The 20,029-nt window shown below is 42.7% G+C and overlaps 2 protein-coding genes across 5 annotated transcripts; one reads left to right on the forward strand and one right to left on the reverse strand.

Moving 5' to 3' along the window:
- Nucleotides 1-309: 309 nt before the first annotated feature.
- NUSAP1 (nucleolar and spindle associated protein 1) lies at nucleotides 310-12,885 on the forward strand. Of its 2 annotated transcripts, XM_065683817.1 has the most exons (13): nucleotides 310-466; nucleotides 1,870-1,935; nucleotides 3,005-3,196; nucleotides 4,212-4,386; nucleotides 4,563-4,652; nucleotides 5,288-5,400; nucleotides 6,139-6,204; nucleotides 6,365-6,549; nucleotides 7,069-7,241; nucleotides 8,278-8,388; nucleotides 8,945-9,053; nucleotides 9,506-9,614; nucleotides 12,075-12,885. In XM_065683817.1, exons 1-12 carry the CDS (start codon nucleotides 377-379, stop codon nucleotides 9,591-9,593), a joined length of 1,458 nt encoding a protein of 485 aa, XP_065539889.1. In that variant the 5' UTR covers nucleotides 310-376; the 3' UTR covers nucleotides 9,594-9,614; nucleotides 12,075-12,885. The 2 variants fall into 2 exon arrangements, with proteins under 2 accessions (XP_065539889.1, XP_065539888.1); XM_065683816.1 differs by lacking the exon at nucleotides 12,075-12,885 and having other exon boundaries at nucleotides 9,506-11,855.
- On the reverse strand, nucleotides 11,491-20,001 carry NDUFAF1 (NADH:ubiquinone oxidoreductase complex assembly factor 1). 3 transcript variants are annotated; one of them, XM_065683818.1, is made up of 6 exons: nucleotides 19,813-20,001; nucleotides 19,092-19,177; nucleotides 17,993-18,554; nucleotides 15,961-16,146; nucleotides 13,975-14,049; nucleotides 11,491-11,900 (listed from the first exon to the last, which is right to left on the reverse strand). In XM_065683818.1, exons 2-6 carry the CDS (start codon nucleotides 19,154-19,156, stop codon nucleotides 11,760-11,762), a joined length of 1,029 nt encoding a protein of 342 aa, XP_065539890.1. In that variant the 5' UTR covers nucleotides 19,157-19,177; nucleotides 19,813-20,001; the 3' UTR covers nucleotides 11,491-11,759. The 3 variants fall into 3 exon arrangements, with proteins under 3 accessions (XP_065539890.1, XP_065539892.1, XP_065539891.1); XM_065683820.1 differs by lacking the exon at nucleotides 19,092-19,177; XM_065683819.1 differs by lacking the exons at nucleotides 19,092-19,177; nucleotides 19,813-20,001 and adding an exon at nucleotides 19,713-19,806.
- Nucleotides 20,002-20,029: the final 28 nt, after the last annotated feature.

Below are 20,029 nucleotides of genomic sequence, written 5' to 3' on the forward strand. Positions count from 1 at the left end.
GCCCGCCGTCCCGATTGGAGCGCGCTTCACGAGTCCGCGCTGCCATTGGTTACTGCTTGCGTCAATCCTCACCGCCTGAGACTATTGGGAAGTGCGCCGCGCCGGGTCATTCCGCCTCCCAATCACGTCTGGGGAGGGCGGGGCTTCCTTGCGCCTTGGCGAGCCTATCGCGTTTGAACACTCAAAGCACTCCCCGATAGCCAGGCCGCTATTGGCGGTTTCCCTGCCCTTAGTCCCAACCCCTTTTCCTCACCCAGCCAATGGCATGGCGCGGAGGGCCAGTTCGAACGGCGGGGGCGGGCCGAGGGGCGGTGCGTCCGTTGGGCGCGAGGTTTGAAGCGCGGCGGTTGGGGCGGCGGGCGGTCGTTGCGCGGCCATGGCGCCGTCCCCGCTGCGGCTCGAAGCGATGAAGTACGCCGAGCTCCAGCGGATCGCAAAGGCCGCCGGGCTCAAGGCCAACCTGCGGGTAAGGGCGGCGGCAGCACTCCTGAGCGGGCGAGAGAGGCGGCGACGGGGCGCTCCGGGGTCTCGCTCTCCCCCTAAAGAGCGAGCCCGGCCGGGAGCTGAGGGGAGCGGCTGCGGTGCGGGGAGCGCCCCGTCCCCGCGGGCGTTGTGCCTGTTTTGGGTACGGCACTGGCGGGGTCGCTGCCCGGGCCCGCGGGAGCGGGGGGAGCTTCGCGCTGGAGCGTCCCTGCTCCCTGGAAGAAGGTCCCGGCCGCTGGCTCCCTCCGCGGGGTGAGGAGCTGTGCCCCGGTGCCCTTCTGACGGGCACAGCCCCACAGGAACAGCTGCTTGTGCGGGCTCCGTCTAACTGGGGGGATTTAGGAGGGGACGCGCGGCCCTGCCCATGGGCTGGCGCATTGCGAGGCTCACCCGCGGCAGGCGGCTGTGTTTTGGGTTCATTTTGTTTGCTTAAGACTCGGAAGAACAGCGACACCAGGGTGCCGTGAGGGACGAGGCTGTGTGCGTGCGTTTGTTTGCCGGCTGTGGTTAAGAGCGAGGGATTTAAGCGCTCACCGGTGTTTCTTCTCCAGAGCCACAGGGTGATGCCCGTGCCCTGCCCTCGCCTGGTGGGTACCTCACCCGCGGCAGTCACTGCTGCACTGCCGCGGCGAGAAGACATAGAGCCTCAAAGAAAGAGGATCCTTGTCCGCTGCAGTGGACAAGGGGGCTCATTGTGCTGCCAGGACAAAGGCTTCACCCAGGGGTTTTAGCTCTGGGGGCTGGAACTGGATGATCTTAAGGTCCTTTCCAGCCCTAACTATTCTATGACTTTGTTCTTGAGACTCTAGTTCTGGTTTGATTTTATGCTGATCTTTCCCAAGTGTCTTTCATACCCTAAAATATCAGCAGAACGGTTTTGTTGTATTTTACTGCTGTTACTGTTGAATAGATGCAAGGGGTGAGAAGAAGAATGCTTTGCACGTACTTTGGGTGAGAAAGCAGTTTGTGCGGATATTTGGTACATGCTCGGTTACGCAGTGCTGCTAAAACCAGTCTCATTCATCCCTGAATAATTAAACTTCCTGGAAACCAGGCAACCAGGAAGAAAGCTGGGTAGGGAAAACCCGTGTCTCTGTGGAGAATATGCTACGTATTTATCTGAGGCCTTAAGCACTTTCTTTCATTGAGAATCACGGAATGGTTTTGGTTGGAAGGGACCTTAAAGATCACCTAGTTCCAACCCTCTGCCACAGGCAGGGACACAATTTCACTGACTTGGATGAAGCTGTAGTCTTCCATTGGATTCAGGAACCGTTCTGCTTGTTTGCTGGATCAATTGATAGGACACTGGTTGGGTTTATGCAGTGTTTTGTTTGATGATTCAATGCGGTATTTGGTTCATATGTTGTCTTGGTTTCTCTCCAGGCAGACAAACTGTTGAAAGCACTGAAGCAACACTTTGATGGAACAAAGGAAGAAAGTGCAAGTATGGTAAGGGATGATAAATAGGCCGCTCTTATTAAAAGATAGATCTAACCGTGACTAGTAGAACAGGGCACGTACTGAATGTTAATTTTTACCATGATAAGAACTGTAATAAAAATACCTTTTTTCTTCACGGTGCTTTTAGTTTAATACACTCTGGTACTGATGGGAACAGATGTGCTGATGTTAGCTTTAAGTGGCCTCCTATCTACCCAAAGCTGATTTCCTTTCAGCTGCCAAAATGAACAATGTATTTTTCAGCATGAGTACAAAGTTATTCTCTGTGAAAACCAACATTTACATTTCCATGGAGCAGATATTAACTCTTACCTTTGTGACTGCAGGTGGTAGTCAGTACCAAACATAAACATATCTTACTCGTTTTACACGCCTAGATTAAAGGGATTAGATATTCATTGGAAAGCGTTTTGCATTGACTAGAGTTTACTTACACTGACACTATAATGAGAGTGATACAACTGTGATGTCTCCTTTGTCTCTTCATGTATTGGTTTCTCTTTTAAGTTTTCTCTTCTGTAAACTGATTTATTTCATTGGCTATGGTGATGGCTTTTAAGTTTATGATAGCAAGTAAATTGGTATTTGCTTTTTCTAAAATACACCTCTAAGTGCTTCCTTTAAAAATCTTTTTTTAAAGGTTTGAGGAGCTGGTAGAATCCTTGTGAGCTTATTCTTAACTATAACAAGTATGGATGTGCCTCTGAGTATTCCTTTTGGTGAAGAGCATTCCACAGAAACATGAATCTGGGAGGGTCACAGCATCCTGCAGCCAGGTTTTAAATATGAAGTATTAGTCTTGTAGACTCCTACTAAAATGCTCTATATAATAAAGTGACTCTTAAGCCTTCTTTTTAAAGCCTTCAAAAAATAGGCTTTGATATTTAGGGAAGTCTAGATAGTGCCAATTTCTTTATCACTACACTGTTAGATGCATGCTACTGTTTTTCCTCTATATGAAATACTTCTAATAATAACAGAATGGAAACTGTCTCTTTGGAGTATCTAACTGATGTTTGTGTCAGATGTTCCACATTACAGTATTTTTCTGACACAGGACTCTGAAAAAAGTGTGCCTAGTCTCATCAAATCAGATGAACTGAACAATGAGGAGGAAATGATGCCTGATTCAGTGGCCTTTATTACAAGAAGATGTGGTAAAGAAAAGAAAGTAACCAGAAAAAAGAGGAACTCCACTGAGGATACTAACACCAGTGAGGAAAATGCAGAGCTTTCTCATGAGAAAGAGGTGATTCACATTGCTTGGCTTTGTGTGCTGACTGTCCCCTTCCCCCAACATGATGTAAACTCTCTTGATTTTTTTCCTACCACCATATAGCAGGTGGTATAAATGTTATATATGTGTGTCTGTGTGTGTATATACATGACTTTTGTATGCAAATATTCTGGTACTGGCTTTCTGTACCTTGTAGTACTGATTTTTGTCTATCTTGACTGTGCTATTCTATAATGAACAGGGACTACTTGCTAGTCACAGAAGTAAATTAAATTCCTCTAAGAAAGAAGTGATATTCCACACCCTTCACTATTCATTACAGTGTTCTAAACATTAGACTAGTTTCAGAATTTACCTAAAAATAAAGCTGTTCTCTCTTTATATAGAAAAAGATTCATCAGGAATTGGATGATTGCCTAAACCTCACAATTTTTAACTCCCACTCCTCTCAGTGGGTCTTTATTCATGGGTTGTATGGCTGAGGGAGGGGAAGATTCAGTGTGAGATGGGGTGGAACTGTTTTCTTTTAGCATTACATGCAATTAGTGGGTAACTAAGAACCATGTGAAAGAACTTCCTGATTTAGAATGAGAGAAAGGAAATAAGAAATGAGGAGTGTTAGTCTGTTAGTGCTAGACTTGTACAGTAACCAGAGCTACGATAGTAAAAAGTAACATAGCCAGGGAATTAATTTTTACTTGCAAACAATTAAGTTTGTCAATAAAGGTAATTTTACACTAACATGTTAGAGCTGTGCAGGTAAAAGCTTTCTAATATAGTTCTGTTAAGTAACAGGGTAAGTATTTCACAGGTTAATTCAGGTTGGACTTCAGAAAGTCTCTTGCTCAGCCTCCCAGTCAAAGCAGGGTCAACTATGAGGTTAGACCACAATACTTAAGGCTTTATCTAATCTAATATAGAAAACCTCTAAGGATGGAGCCTGTTCCACTGACTGCTTTCAGAACAACAGCTCTTCTTTATATCCAGCTGGAACAAAGTATTTAAATCAAGTATGTTTAAACTGCAGGTGCATTTGGAAATGAAAGAAAATGAGGTGCCTCGGGGTGAGCAAGGAAAGGGACAGAAGGTATTACAAACTGAGGAACAAGTAGCTAAAAAGAGAGCTACTGAGAGCACAGGGATGGGTACCGCTCAGAAAGAACGGCCAAAGAGGACTTCTACTAAAATTGCTGGAGGTGAATGTAAGTAGGAAATTCCAAAAAGGAAGCTTAATGATTTGTACTACTTGAAATGTACCCTTGGTTATTTTGTTGTGCAAAGAATCTGCAAAGATTGCTGTGGCCTGTCTGGTGATCAGCACCTTATCTGAGGAGACCAGGAAAAAGATAATGATTTTTGTCTGATCTTACTGCCTCAGGTGATGCTCTTCAGGCTGGAGGGAAGATCCCTGTATATGCAGGCCGTGCATCTAGGTCTGGGAAAAAAGGAATGAAAGCTACTACACCAAGTAAGCCACCCTACCATCTTTAGAAATAGATGTGCTGTCTGTGTGTGAATGGTTTTTTACAACCCAAGTTCTATTTCTGTCTGAAGAAGAAACCAATTTCTCTTTAAAAAGCAAGGAAAGAAAGAAAGGTCTCAACAGTTACACTTTAAGGTTTATCTGCCAACTTGTAAGTTCATAGTAGTAAATGACTCACATATATGTTATAAAACTGGTTATCAACCACTTAGGTGTCTTTTGGATCTAATTCATGATTATCAAAACCGCAAAGAGCAGGAAGATGTGCTGTTACACCTTTCACTTTATAAGCACCATCTTTGGGCTGCATTGCTGTGTTATTAGCTCACTTTCATCACTTCATAAAATACATTAGTTCGTTTAAAGTATGGAAGTATCTGTATTTTTTCTTTAATTGAAGAATGTGGGGGTTGGGCCAGATGATCTTTAAAGGTCTCTTGCACTCCAAACCACTCTGTGATTCTGTAATTCTCCAGAGCACGCACCAGCTCTCTGGCGATGTAGCTGGTGGATTCTATTTCATACTGTTTAGTTACCTGGGTATACCTGACCTTCAATTAGAGGGTTACGTTATATTTTTCTGTATCAGATATGTGACTCTTCTTTTTGGAACTTCTTAGACTTTAGGAAGTTGCATGAGGCTCACTTCAAGAAAATGGAATCAATTGCTGACTACATTGAGAGGAAAAAGAAAATTATTGAAACCTGCAGCAGTTCTCTCAATGATGTCAAGGTAAGTGACAGAACTGGAAGATACACGTTGTTCCCCTATCCATTGATTTCCAGAGTCTCCCTGTAAAAGCCTTGTAGAGTCTCTTTAGAGGAGTAAGTACATGCAGTGTAATGTGATGGTCAGTGAAGTTTAACTGCAGTCCTATATAACTAGTTATAGATAGCTGTTATGTAGTCATAAGTTTATAGATATTAAGTGTATGGTTATAGTTACAGAAACCAACAAGTAACTTGTCAGTTTTGAGTAAAACCTAATTCTGTCACGATTACTGTCTTGGAGCTTTTGTTTGCAACTGTCTGAATTGCTGCAGAGTCTAACCAAGGGGGTGGGTTGTTTTTCAGAGTAGGAGCTTAATATTAAAGTTCCTCCTTTGTGCCTTAAAGCACCATTGTCCAATGACTGCGTATAACTGTCTTTTAAAATACATGTGTGATACGTTGCTCTCTGTAGCCTTGATTCTCAGTGCTTCTATTTTACACCTGCATGGGTGAAAGCTGCTAACGGGCCTCTGAGAGTGTCAGTAACGTATCAATGAAGATATGAATAAATATGTCAATGGACATGGAATCATAGGATTGGTTAGGTTATAAAAGACCTTTAAGATCATGAAGTCCAACCCTTAACCTTGCACTGCCAAGTCCTTATCGAAACAGTAAACACTGAAACTCCTGAACTACATTTCTCTTTCTAAGCTGCGCATTGTAAAAACGTATGCTTAAGACAAATGACTCTTGGCAGGTGCTGACCAAAAAATCAAGTAACTTAAGAGCATCAGAAAAAGGCACTCCTTTCAGCACTTCGAAGGTATGTGTTTTCAGATCAGTTTTATTAAAGTACTTATGTTTTAAAGAAAGGGGAAAACTGAGCAGACTGTGTCTATCTGATTCACTATTGTCCCTTCCTCTTAGCTGCTTTTCTGATAAACGTTTAGCAGTCTGCTAACTCGGGATTTGCTTTTCCCTAGAAACAAGCCAGCAGCAAAACGTTCTTATTCAGCCCAAATCCAGAAAGAGGCAGAATCTCCACCACCTGCACCCCCAGTAACCGCTGTCACTCACCACGCAGTTCTCTGAACACCGGTCGGAGTATTTTATCCAAGAAATCATCATTTAACCCTTCTGTCCTTTCAACAACCAAAATGAACGTCAGGTAAAAAGAACAAACCAAACCCATCAATGAGTTATTTGGTGTGATAAGCATGAAACAATTAATGCTGTGACTTCAGTTCATTACTTCTGTTCCAAGCATTACCTACATGAGACTAATTCTGGTTACTAATGTTCAGCCCAGCTTTAACCAGGTTAAACCAGCCCTACTGTGCTGTTACAACCATGTTTCTTCATTTTGACTTATGGCAGAGGAATCTTGCACCTCTTTCAGCTTTCAGTTTCCTGAACCAACCGAGCCTAATTATTTTTCTTAATGTGTTTTCTCTCTTGTCAGGCAAGCTAATCATCTTTTATATCTGAATTCCTAATATTACTTCCTGCTATTAATGATGGCTCATAACTTGAAAATTGCCAGTGAAGTTTTTAATGTGGTTTATGCAGAAGCTGTGAATATCTGTTATACTTTCTACCTGTAAGAAAAATAGAACACAGGACCTTCTGTGTTCTGTCATGTTGCTTCTATTCCTTGTAGATTACTAACTTTATTAATAACTTCCAGGTTCTCAGAAGCCACAAAAGATAATGAGCACAAACGCTCCCTTACCAAGACTCCATCTAGAATGTCTCCATACCTGCAGATATGCACACCTGAGAGCCACAGGAGCTGCAAATCAGCAAGTCAGAAAACCAGTGTAGGAAATGCAAGAAATAACGATTCGACTGCAGCAAAGGGTAAAGGCGAGGGTATTTGGCTCTTTCAGGTCAAGACTTTTCTTTTACTGAATTACTATAATTTTTTTATAATCTAATGTCATGTAGACCTAGGGTTTAATTTAATTCCTCATTTACGACTGATTCTTTAGGAACTGCCTTAGTTTCTTTACCAAGCAAGTTAGGTGCTAAGACTTAAACATATGGTACTAGCTACCTAAAGAAAAGGGGATAAAAATAATCTTGCAGGGATTTTAGGGGCTATGTAGCTAAAGGTTTGTTTAACAGGCACAAGGAGATCCTGTGTGTGGCAAGAGTTGCCCCTGATGCCTTTCAGAGGTCTTGGCCTCCTTGTGGGTTTGATATGTACCAGGCTTCTAGCTGTGTTTTAAGACAACCTATTATTATCAGCCTTACCAACCCTGAGTAACTCAGGAACTAAATCTCTGTGAGAAAAAGCAGAAGCTTAATTGTTACAGATTTCTGCACTAGCACAGGTCTGCTACCTAACCACTGATGTACCACAGGTACATCGGCACAGGTCAGGAACCCAGAGTTGCCTGTCTTGCTGTATGACAATACTGACCTTTTTTAGGGGGAAAGAAAACTCCCACTGCTGATAAAGCTGGTGTGTTCTAAAACACTTCCTGTTTTAATGGAGAAAAACACTTGGTTCCAAATAGTCACAGAGGCTGGCAAACACAATTTGTTCTGAAGGACTAGAAAAATATGTGGAGGTATACGTGCAGGGGGTTGGAATGAGATAATCTTAGAGGCCCTTTCCAACCCAAGCCATTCTATGATTCTATTGTACAGCATAATTGGAGCAAAAGGGCTAACACTCTACAACTCTTACTCTCTCCAGACCTGAAAGCTGCCATTTCAAGTGAGCTGTACTTGTGCAACTCTGTTGTGAGAGGTAGCAGATGGTATCATTTAGTGGCTCTTTGGTCTTGATACTTATAAGGTGGTCTTCACACATTCTTTCTGACTTCCTATGTCAGTGATGCTCTTGCTACTATAATGAAGTAAGGTATTATCTTGATGCCTTTTGTAGCTGTCACCCCCTTCAAGTTTTCAGCTCACCCTGCAGAACCCACAAGCGCCAAGAAGATGTTTGATCTCAAAGCAAGTCTCTCAAGGCCACTTCGGTATCAGCCGCATAAAGGTACTACGATCCTTTGCAGTTTGTGTTGGTTACATCCCTTCTACTCAGCTGCCTAAAAGGCATTCACACAAACCATGACAATGAAGTTTTCAGTCTCTTTTCCCCATCCTTTTCCCTTTCTCTCTGGGTTCCCACATAGTTTGTGGACTAACATTAGATTTCTACTTAACATATGCTATAAGAGCCTCCCTACTGAAGCAGTAACCTTTATGACCAAAAGCCCATAAGAACAAACATCCTTGTATTCCATTGTGTGTACAGGAAACATTCCTCACACAATTAAGGTTATTTTTAGGTTAGTTTATTAAAGCATACTGTTGCGTGAGAAGCTTAACTTTGTGTGCTGAGTGTTGCTTTTAAGCACAGATAGCTGCTACTACTGGTATGGAATGAGCAGGTGAAAGTGATAGTACAGCTGAAGAGGTCTTTCATCTTCAGAGTTGACCAGCAAAAAGCACTCTAGCAAGTATAAAACTCACAACAAGAAGTAAAGCACACAACTACAAAACTAGTGATTCAATAGTATCTTTTTTTTTTTTTCCCCCTGAACTTGCAGGACGACTAAAACCTTGGGGAGAATCTAAAGAAAATACTGTTCCAAATAAGCCTGGCCGCAACATTTCTTCATGTAAGAAAGACTACAAACAGCCCCACCTTCAGACAAGGTTAGTACACCACTGGCTTTGCATGAATATTGTTAAAATAATATGGTGACTCCTTTGTCTTTTTAGGATTTAAATATGCAAAGAAAGCTTTTGTATTAAAGTGATCTTTGCCTCCAGTAGTCTGGTATCAGGGAGGCCAACAAAGAGGGCAGCTCCGAATCTGACAGACTCTTATTCTATGAATGCTACTGCCTCTAAGGTTTGAAGGTTTGCCTTCCCCTTGGAAGAAGCTGTGAATACTGATGTGCTGTTACCTTGAATGTTAGACCTGTATATCTAAGCAGAAGTCTTTGCTTCAGTGTCTGAAATCAGTCCAAACCAGTACCGCTCTGCCTGCTATTGGCAAATGCAGCACACTGGCTTAATGGATGCTAGGCCTTGGTCAGATTCCTTTGGCTGCTTGTGTGTCTGCCTTAACATAATTTCATGTGGTCTGTCTCTTTCCCCTTCAGGGAAGAAAGGCGGGAGAAACATGAGCGAGAGAGAAAGAAGAAAAAGGCTAAGGTTCTTGAAAATCGCAGAGGAATATCTGTGGATTAGGAGGAATAAGAAATATCTAAGGTATCACTGTAAATACTAGTCCTGTCATGTAAATACATGTGCTGTGTGTGTAGTTCAGCTTGCTATTAGCTAGTAGAATCCAGAGAGCACTGAATAAGACTTCAAAGTGCATCTGAGCGTGATGTTTCAGTGATCAACTCCGATGAGATGAGAGTTCTAAACTTTAAGGAGCTTAGAACTATCTCTAGTTGCCTCATGTTTTCATTTAATCAAAAACATGTTAAAGGAGAAAATGTAAGTGGGGGTAAAAGAAGATGCTCAAGAAGTCTCCTTGCAACGTAGGCCAGACTTCACCTGAATGCATGTTACTGCTAGATGCATGCTTTGGATAGCAAGCTTCAAGGTGTTCCATTGGCAAACTACAATTAATTCAATTGCCCCTTTCTCCAAATCAATCCTCCAATCCTGTGACAACAGTGACAGCAATTATTCAGTGTTTCTCATTGCCTATGAGGTAGTAGGGAATTTCCAAGAGCTAAAACATGCAGCTTCTCATAGTTTCCAGCATAATCGTTAACACAGTGTATTAAAGTCACAACTGAAAGCGGGCTTTACAAATGACCAGTGGGATACTTTGAATGGTCTATGTTGTTTTGTTCCTTTCTGTGCTAAATAGCAGCTGTTAACAGAATTCTTCTGCTTTTCATCTCTCTGATGCTTAAAAGAGGTTACAGTAGTATTGAGGCACATTCAGTATGTTAGACTTAAAAGCCTTTATTTTTACCTTTAAAAAATACATAGAGCTGTCTGGATTTATGATAGAACTGGAAAGGTACTTAAGCAGTTTTAATCTCAGCTACACCTCTGTGCCAATAATTCTCAGTGAATTCAGTGTCCTATTGAACATATACTGAAATGTCAAGAACAAGCAATTGTTCGTTTTTAAAAAACTTTATGTGGAGAATAAATGTTTTGTACATATTGTTTATCACTTATTCTATCATCTAATGTACTATGTGTAACTACCCCCTTAGTGTAGCACTAGTCCTGTTCACACTTTTTTACTACTCAACTTCTTTTTGTGACAAGTTTTCCTTACCACTGAGCCTGCCTATGACTTTTTATGAAAGCACTTTGTGATTTCATAAAGCATTTTGTTTGTCCTGGTAGCTTTAGAAATGACAACTAACACTCCTGCTTCGATGCAAGGGGAAAATAATAGTACAAGACACTGCTTCAGCTTGCCTTTATGGTGGCCTCTTCCATATAAAATATAGGTATGTTTAGTATTTGTCAGGTATACTTAAGGTCACTGCAGGAGAGCTGAGTGCTTCAATTAGACAAGTTTATGATGAGTGAAGTGGAACAATTTGCAGTTGTACTTTGAAGTGGTTGCCAGGTCACCAAAACCAGACTTCTCAGAAAGAGGAAGGCATTAAACCTCTGTGCCACCAGCTGCAGCTCTAACTTCTCCCAGTATAGGCATGTGAAGTTAATTGCTCACATCAGAAACATAAAGACTCTTAGAAATACAATCTATAGCTCCCTGAGGAGACAACAGGGATGGGGGCTTCCCCTAACCCCTCCATGGAGCACTACTTCTGTTCAGCTGTAGGATCATCATCACCAGCTTTAAATAGGAGGGCAAGCCTGCTGTGGAGCTTCAATTTTGGCAGGGGCAGCTTTTTCTTAGTTATTCAGAGAAGCCAAAGCTGAAGGCTGAAGTACTTTTGCCTCTTCCACTTTTGGGGCTGTTCTCTGTACATTTCACCACTGAGTCCCACACTTAAGCCCCATCCCTCAGGGTATTAATTCTCCTCGTACTTTTTCCGGTTTAAAACTAGTGGATACAAGTGTTTCACAATGCCCACAAACCACAGAATGTAGAAAATAAAATTGTGAAAGAAAAAACAAACAAAAAAAGAACTACAAGAAGCTTGTGAAATACTTTTATTTCTGTTAAAGTCCGGACAAAAGCTAGAACTTACCCAGTCACCAGTTCCTACTGGGTCACCTTCTCCTCAGGCTGTATTCCAGTCCATGCATGTAGAGTCTCTCCAGGATCCTGCATCTGGCAGCTTGAAGACGCCAAAAGTGTCACTGTAATGTTTACTTAGAATCTTCAAGCTGTGATAAGCCACGCCTTCAGAAATGTTTTATAGAAATAAAGCAGCTGAAGGATGTCCCAAAAGCCACCTGCCCAGCTTAGAGTGGAGGATTCTTTTCATATGTTTCATAGGCAAATTCTTCTGTATGAGCTCTATCATTCAGCAGGCCAATAAAATCAATTTCCAACTGGAATGGACCATTTACTTTATCTCCAATAGTGAATCCCAGGGTACTAATCTAATGAAAAGATACATGCATTAGAACAGTATGTATAACATTACAAGCAAACACAGTTGTATCTACCACATTTGTATTTTACAGTTCATGGCCATCTACTTCATACTGGTATCTGTTCAAAGTGCAGCAGCATTTCTTAAGGCTTGAACATTTCACGGTTGTGTTTCCACGCAGCTCCCAGTGGGACAGTACTTCACACCTGCCTTTCTACTGCTGTGTAAAGCCCTGTATTAGAGATAGCCTGAGCCTAAAGCAACGCTGCAGTTTTTATCCTTCAAGGTTTGTGTGTGGCCAGGTTCATCATGACTGGGTGTACAAACACATTTTCATACAGTCTGTTACAATCTTTCATGAGGTGGAAACGGTGTAACAGAGGATGGAGGGGAATGTCAGCTCTGGATCAAGTCCTATACCCGATATAGCGCGGAAGTGCACCACATCAGACGTTTTAAAACGCACAAGTCTTTGTTACCAAATTTTACATTAAGACACGGTTCTTAGGCACTCTTTCCCAATTAGAATAAGATTCTTAAGAACATTCCTTATTCCTTTCCCCTAATGTTCTCCCCCACAACTATTAAATAACAGAAGCCACCTGAACTCCCTGCTCTGCATAGTCTATTCACCTGCAAGCCTGCAACAGATTGGCTATTTCCTGACTATTTCTGCTTAAGAATGCCTTTCCTGGTTCCTGGGAAAACATAACAGCAGTACAATGAGGGACCAAGGCATGTTATCAACATTTCTTTGATGCCTTCACACCACTTCCCTATTTTCAGGTTTCTTTAACATATATTTGTACAACTGCACTTAATATTTCACAGTAAAACCTGTGCATATATTATTAAACATAAGGCAACAAGGAATGAAAATTAAGTAGAGGATGCTTAGCTCAAGCACTGTTCTGTCCCTGTAACTCCAGGTAAATATGCTTAGCACCCCACATATGACTTGGTTTTCATTTACATTTTGAACGAATCTATATTTCAAATCCTGATAAAGTCTTCAGTGTCTTTATTTAAACACAGGCCTTTTATAACAGCTTTCTTCCAAACACCTATTTTAGTTTTAGTTGATCCACCCTCCTCACATCATCCACACTTTCCTCCTACAGCCTCAGCTTCCGGATTAGAACAGATTTCTGTCAATCACTGAATTGCCCTCAAAGTTTTCCCAATTTGTTTGCTTTTGTACTTTTGTTACACAATTAGGAACCAAATGCAACATTATCATAGAATCATAGAATGGTTTGGGTTGGAAAGGACTTCGAGATCACCTAGTTCCAACCCCTTGCCATAGGCAGGGACACCTCATACTAAACCATGGCACCCAAGGCTCTGTCCAACCTGGCCTTTGAACACTACCAGGGATGGAACATTTAACTAACACAATTCAAGTAATGGGTGTTTTATTTTCTCCCCATGTATATTTCTAATGTGTGTTTTCCTGATGGTAGTCACTGGACATTAAGCTGCCCTCAATTACATAGAGGGGAGTCACTGAATTTTAAGAGATAAACACTATTTTCCAATGTCTCCCATGAATCAGGAAATTAGTTTACTTATTTGCAGAGAGCAAATAAAAAACACCACATTTATTTAATACTTAGACTAGTATTAACGCCTGGAAAACTAAAAAAGAGCCTATAAATCTATCCATTTACTAATCACCATCAAGGGCACATCCTCAAATAAAATGTCATGCCAGTATTCTATTGGGAAGCACATTTACAGTACTTCTACAGCCCAGTGCCAAGTGGCATTTGAGATTTCTCAGTCACTTTGATCATTCCTCAAAAGAATCTTACTAATCTTTTTCTTTCAAAAGCCAAGTGAGCTGTTTCTTGGTTATACAGATCTCTTGAAAATATTTTTGGAGCTCCTTTGAAGTAAATTGACACTGCTATCACAAAGTAGGATAATGTAAATGCAAAGATGAGCATACAGGGGAAAGTACTTTATAACAAGAGGCCTTTCATTTTCAAATTCACAAATATTAAAGGATTCGTAAATTATATCATGACAATATAATCTTAAACACCATTTCAGACAGACAAAGGCTATAGAAAACTTGCCTTGTCTAGCCAGATAGGATGCTGGTCATCCTGGACTCTTCCCCGACTGGAGATGAAGAATTTGGAGAATGGAATCTGACAGAAACAAACCAAACACAGACTTTAGTGTCACAAATACATAAAACAAAAGGCTTAAGAAAAAATTAAAAGCCTGCCTTAAGTAAATGAAGTAATGCTACATGTGGTCCCAACACTAGCAGGTACATGGAGCAGTGGGCCGCATTAAACCATTCAACCATGCCAAGTGCAAGGTCCTACACCTGGGTCAGAGCAATCCCAGGCACAGCTACAGGTTGGGCAAAGAAGAGATTCAGAGCAGCCCTGTGGAGAGCTTCGGGGTGCTGGTCGATGAGAAAATGAATATGAGCCGGCTTCAGTGTGCGCTCGCAGCCCAGAAAGCCAACCGTATCCTGGGCTGCATCAAAAGGAGCGTGACCAGCAGGTCGAAGGAGGTGATCCTGCCCCTCTACTCTGCTCTCCTGAGACCTCACCTGGAGCATTGTGTGCAGTTCTGGTGTCCTCAACATAAAAAGGACATGGAACTGCTGGAACAAGTCCAGAGGAGGCCACGAGGATGATCAGGGGACTGGAGCACCTCCTGTATGAAGACAGGCTGAGGAAGTTGGGGCTGTTCAGCCTGGAGAAGAGAAGGCTGCATGGAGACCTCATAGCAGCCTTCCAGTACCTGAAGGGGGCCTACAGGGATGCTGGGGAGGGACTCTTCATCAGGGACTGTAGTGACAGGACAAGGGGTAATGGGTTAAAACTTAAACAGGGGAAGTTTAGATTGGATATAAGGAGGAAATTCTTTCCTGTGAGGGTGGTGAGGCACTGGAATGGGTTGCCCAGGGAGGTTGTGAATGCTCCACCCCTGGTGGTATTCAAGGCCAGGTTGGATGAAGCCTTGGGTGGGATAGTTTAGTGTGAGGTGTCCCTGTCCATGGCAGGGGGGTTGGAACTGGATGATCTTGAGGTCCTTTCCAACCCTAACTATTCTATGATAAACCCTTCACTGACCACCCACAGGCAGCCACTGGGTTTGTAGTCATCATGCAGGGTTGTTACCCTGTGAGGACACAAGGAGAGGCTGCAGCACAGAAGCTGCTGCTCACATCCAGAGTATCCCCTTCCAGCATCGACAACATAAAATGGAAGTTAAAAAATCTAGCACATACATGTGTTGACAGCTCATCTGTATCCAAGTTGCCTATTTCAGAGTGCAAACTTCATACTGAGACATCAGTATTCTAGGGTAAGCTGTTCAGAGTAACCTAAAAGCACTATGAATGCAGTGGGAGCAAGAAAGAGGAGGGGCTTTGATAACAGGTAGGGAACAAGAGGGTTGGCTGATGAGGAGAGGAAGACACGCAAGCCAGCAACACCACTCCTGACTCCTCACCTGTGAAAGAGTGGGCTGTTCTTACATGACTGGATACGGTATTATGAAGCACTTGGTGCCAGTGCATAAGGGTGTGCAAACCCCCTCAACACTGCCAGCAGCAGATTATAGACATTCCCCAATTTTGATCAGAAAAGAGCCAAAATTCCCACAAACATGTCACAGATTCAAAGGCCAAGAATGACAAACCGCACCGAGTCTGACTGACTCCAGGAAGTCAGTGGGTTTAGCAAATTGTGTCACAGGGTCCAAATCCTACCCCAGCCTATGTCCATTTGTACTACATGGTTATCGCAGAGCATGCTCATGGCAACACCTGCTAAGCTTCAATAGCAGCATTGATTCCATCACCCCAGTAATAGCTCTAGCAGGTGTTCCACAAAGTGGGTCAAATCTTTAGTACAGTTTGTAAGGTGTGCCCTCCCACAGCCCAGCATGGGGAACTCCCAGGCCAAAGGCATGTGCCAGTTGCACAAGGATCCATAATAAACAGCAATACCAACAAGCTGTGACTGTGGAAAGAATTCCCCTTCCAGGGAGCCAGGACCCCAGGAGAGTCTCGTTAGTTTGAAGACTCGTTAATTCACCTTTATTTCCTCCCAATACGGGCCACCGCGGGTGAACATGAAGTAGTTGTAGAGGTCTTCCTTTTGGTGAGAGAAGTAAGGGTCTGTGTAAATGTTCACCATCCAGGGTCTGCCATCACCACGCACACGTAAATACAGACTGTTGAAGTTTGACCAGTCGTGATACTTCTTCCTAGCAAAAGATCCCTACAAATTATTAAGAAATAAAATTACTCCTCCTTAATAAAAGGAAACAATGAAGAACAGAGCACTACTGCTTTTAACACTGCCCTTGTTATAATGTCAAATAGCATCCACTGCGACACAGTGAAAACTGGGATACTCTTACATCATACCAGCTGCTGATCTCTCTGAATTTCCTTCAGCACTGTATCAGAGCACACAAGTAGCAGTATTACCACTCTGCTGACTCCTGCTTTAACTATAAACCACAATCTTGTAACGATCAGAGATTAGACTCCCTTCCTAGGGCCAAAATCCCTAACAGGCAAATACACAAACACTACCATGATGGATCAGTAGTGACGCAGTTCATTAAGTTTAACGGTCTGTGGTCAGTACTAGATTATTCAGAGGTGATTACAGGACATAGAAGAAGTGAGATAATTTATCCCCCATGATAACTTTTCCTACTGAAGACTGATATAAGCACTGGAAGCACTTAATGCTCTCCAACACTTTATGTCATTAACTGTGCATAATAATTGCAAACATGTCTAATTATTTTCCCCCCTAAGATCTTAAAAGTCCCAATGTTATGATTTGCACACATGCAGATCCAAGAGTCTTCAGAGAGTTTCACTGAAGTCATCTGGAGCTATGAAAGGCAGGGGTCAGGGCTATTCTTGACCAGAATTGCTTAAACCAAGTCAAAATGAGCACCAAAACCTCAAAGGTTTCCCCTTTATTTTACAGAACTACTACAGTTACCTATCAGCCGTTCTATCAACCCACCATATAGGTAATAGGATGAGTAGATCACCAATAATACAAACAATAATAAATACATTAACATAACACCTGTGGCCATTTGATTTTACAGTTTTGTCAGATTTGAGCCTTTTTACTTAAGAAAAGCCTTTGTATTTATGTTTTTACCATCTGATTTTAAACCACATTATAAAGATGGACTGATACACTCCACTGCTTCAGAATCAGGAGGTTACAGTCAGTCACCTGTGCTCAAGACCATGGCAAGATTCAACTTGCTGTTCCATTCCTCTGACACAATGTCACCATTTTAACCAGTGTTCATCTGCTTCTCGTTTGCCCATTGATCTTGATCGCTCATATTCTCTGCACTTCAAGATTCTGGCCCAGAAAAGATTTTACCTGTCTACCTGTGCCAAGTCACAAACAACAGAACAGACTAAAAACTTAAGCACTTTATACACAGAGTCTAAATGTTCCTTTTCTCTTAAAAGTGCTTATATATAATAAAACAAGCAGTATCAATAATAAACACATCCATTTCTGGTTCTATTTTCCCCAATTCTGGGCTATCAAAGATTTGCCTCTGGCTTTTTACGATGTGCATTAGGAACCACGCCTTTAAAAAGTATGTTTCAAAGCCGTATTCTCTTTCTGGGAGAAAAAAAGATGAGCTCTTTCACCTAAACCACGTTTGATGAATATACCAAGTTAAACCCCAGAAAATTTTTCCTTATGACACATTCTTCAAAGTTAGACATCTATTAAGCAAACCAATTTTGGATATAAATTTCGTTACAGGTCCTTCATTTGCAAGGAGACTACAAACAGGGCTGTCTGATTGAGTGGTGCCCTATTGTGCATAAGCAAACAATCAAACATTCCTTTTCTAAGACAGGAAAAGAAATTCCAAGACAAAGTTTCAGTTCCTACCAGGTCAGAGGATACAGCAGCAATTACATCCCTGAAGAAATATTTAATACCCTTGAAATGGACCAGTTCCAACTTCAGCGAACAACGACCCAGTTGCTGTCACTTGGATTGCACAGACATGCCCTGGGATTCAATAACAGAAGCTATGCAAACACAAGGCTGTACTTACCACTAGTGGTTTAGATCTCATACTACAATATCCGCTGTATTTTGTCTCCCCATCACGAGGTACTTCTGTATTGAGGATTCCGTGCAGCAGGGCAGTCTGGTTATTCCTACCCAATCTGAGGTAAACTTCACTTTTCCCTCCAATCTCTACATCAGATGAAATAACCCATTTATTTAAATCTTCTTCGCCCCGAAACTCCCACACCACCCTTGTCTGTTCCACCATGTAATGGGCTAATGACTGGCCTCCAGGTCCAACTAAGTGATCTTCGGTCTCCTTCTTCAGCATGCTTAGCTGGGTCTTTAAGACTTCAATGCTCTTCTTAAAACTGAGATCCACATTTTGCCAAGTTGTTTTTTTCTCAGGCTGTGACCCTGGCCTCCTGTAGCTGCTGTATGATTTTGACACGGAATCACCGAGAAGAGGTCCAAGTAAGGGCTGCAAAGCTTTGTGCCTATAGCATCTCCCACAAAAGTAAGCGTTGTACAGCAACGTGGCAGCCAGAGCCATATTGGTACACTTGAAGAATTCACTTCCAGTAAGGCAGTTAACAGGTTTGAAACTGAAATTGAAAACAACAAAACTAGTATCCAGAACTACCTTAGTTTATCCCCACCTTTAATGAAAAAGAGAAAGATTTAAAAATTCCACATGGGATGCTTGTAAAACTGTTTAATTTTTAAAACAGATACTAACTAGAAATCTGAGCCACTGGAAAAGGGAATAACATCAAGTATTACACTTCCTTAAAGTTCTAGTTTACTTAATGATTTCCACCCTATGTGTTCCCCTCTCCCTGTGATATGATACCCATGCAAATAAGAAAAACTGAGTAAAATAGTTCAAATAAAACTGAAAATAGGAAAAAAGGCATTCCCATTTACCCTTTTACTGTAAGTTTAGGTATTATAAGTAACATCAGCAAAGATAACCTCAAGAAGAAGGTTTCTGAGAGATGCCATCTATATAGCTATAAAATAGCATTCCCTGCAAGGAAATCACAAATTCACAACAGATAGAGCCTGTTGCTGTCTGGACCATAACAACAGTCTCATCTGACAGTCATGGATGACAAAGGTTTTGACATATGAAGTCCTACAGCAGTATATGCAGTCCTATATACTCCTTTCTTAAGTCATCCAGCCCTTTCCTCCCTCGATGCATCTGGCTTGGGATCACAGAGGCCTGTAGAGACCAAATAAATTCACAGAATCACAGACTGGTTTGGGTTGGAAGTGACCTCAAAGCTCATCCAGTTCCAACCCCCTGCCATGGGAAGGGACATCTTCCACTAGACCAGGTTGCTCCAAGCACAAGGGGGTTGGAAAGAGATGATCTTAAGGTCCTTTTCAACTCAAACCATTTTATGATTAGAATCATAGACTAGTTAGGGTTGGAAAGGCTCTTAAGATCATCTAATGATTCTATGAAAGACGTAAAAAAGCACTGACTCACCCTTGCTTTCTTCCCCCTCCTCGCCCCCCAGGTACCATGAAGACGAAAATGGGACATTTTAATACACTTCTGCCCGCTTTTCGTCCCTATGCAACATTCTACCAGCACCGATCCACCACGCAGCAGTGCCAAACCTCACCTTCCAACGACGACCCCCCTCACCCCTCACAGCACCCCCCGAGCAGCCTGAGCACCGGGCTCAGCTCCCGCCCCCCGAAGAGCGGAGGCAAAGCCAACAGACGGCAGTAAGTAATAACGGCCTCACCACAAACGCAACCACCTCAAACCCCGCTCCGTGACCGACTCCCCAGCGCTGAGGTAACAGCGGGTCGCACCGCTTCCGGGCCCGGCGGGGCAACACGTACCACCCCGCTCAAGTTCCGCCGGCAGCTGTAGACACCGAGCTCCCCACCCCGACCGCGGAGGGGAAGTATTCCTTCGGAGACGCCGCTGCTCCGTGCAGGCTGTTAAAGTGCTCGCAGTGCTGCAAACCCACCCCGAGGGGGAAAGGGCACGGACTAAGCGGCGGCAGCGGTCTATGCCCCCCACACCCCTCGCCCCTCTCAAAGGGGCAGCCCCGCC

The sequence above is a fragment of the Lathamus discolor genome, chromosome 6, assembly GCF_037157495.1.
Source record: "Lathamus discolor isolate bLatDis1 chromosome 6, bLatDis1.hap1, whole genome shotgun sequence".
Classification (NCBI taxonomy): domain Eukaryota; kingdom Metazoa; phylum Chordata; class Aves; order Psittaciformes; family Psittacidae; genus Lathamus; species Lathamus discolor.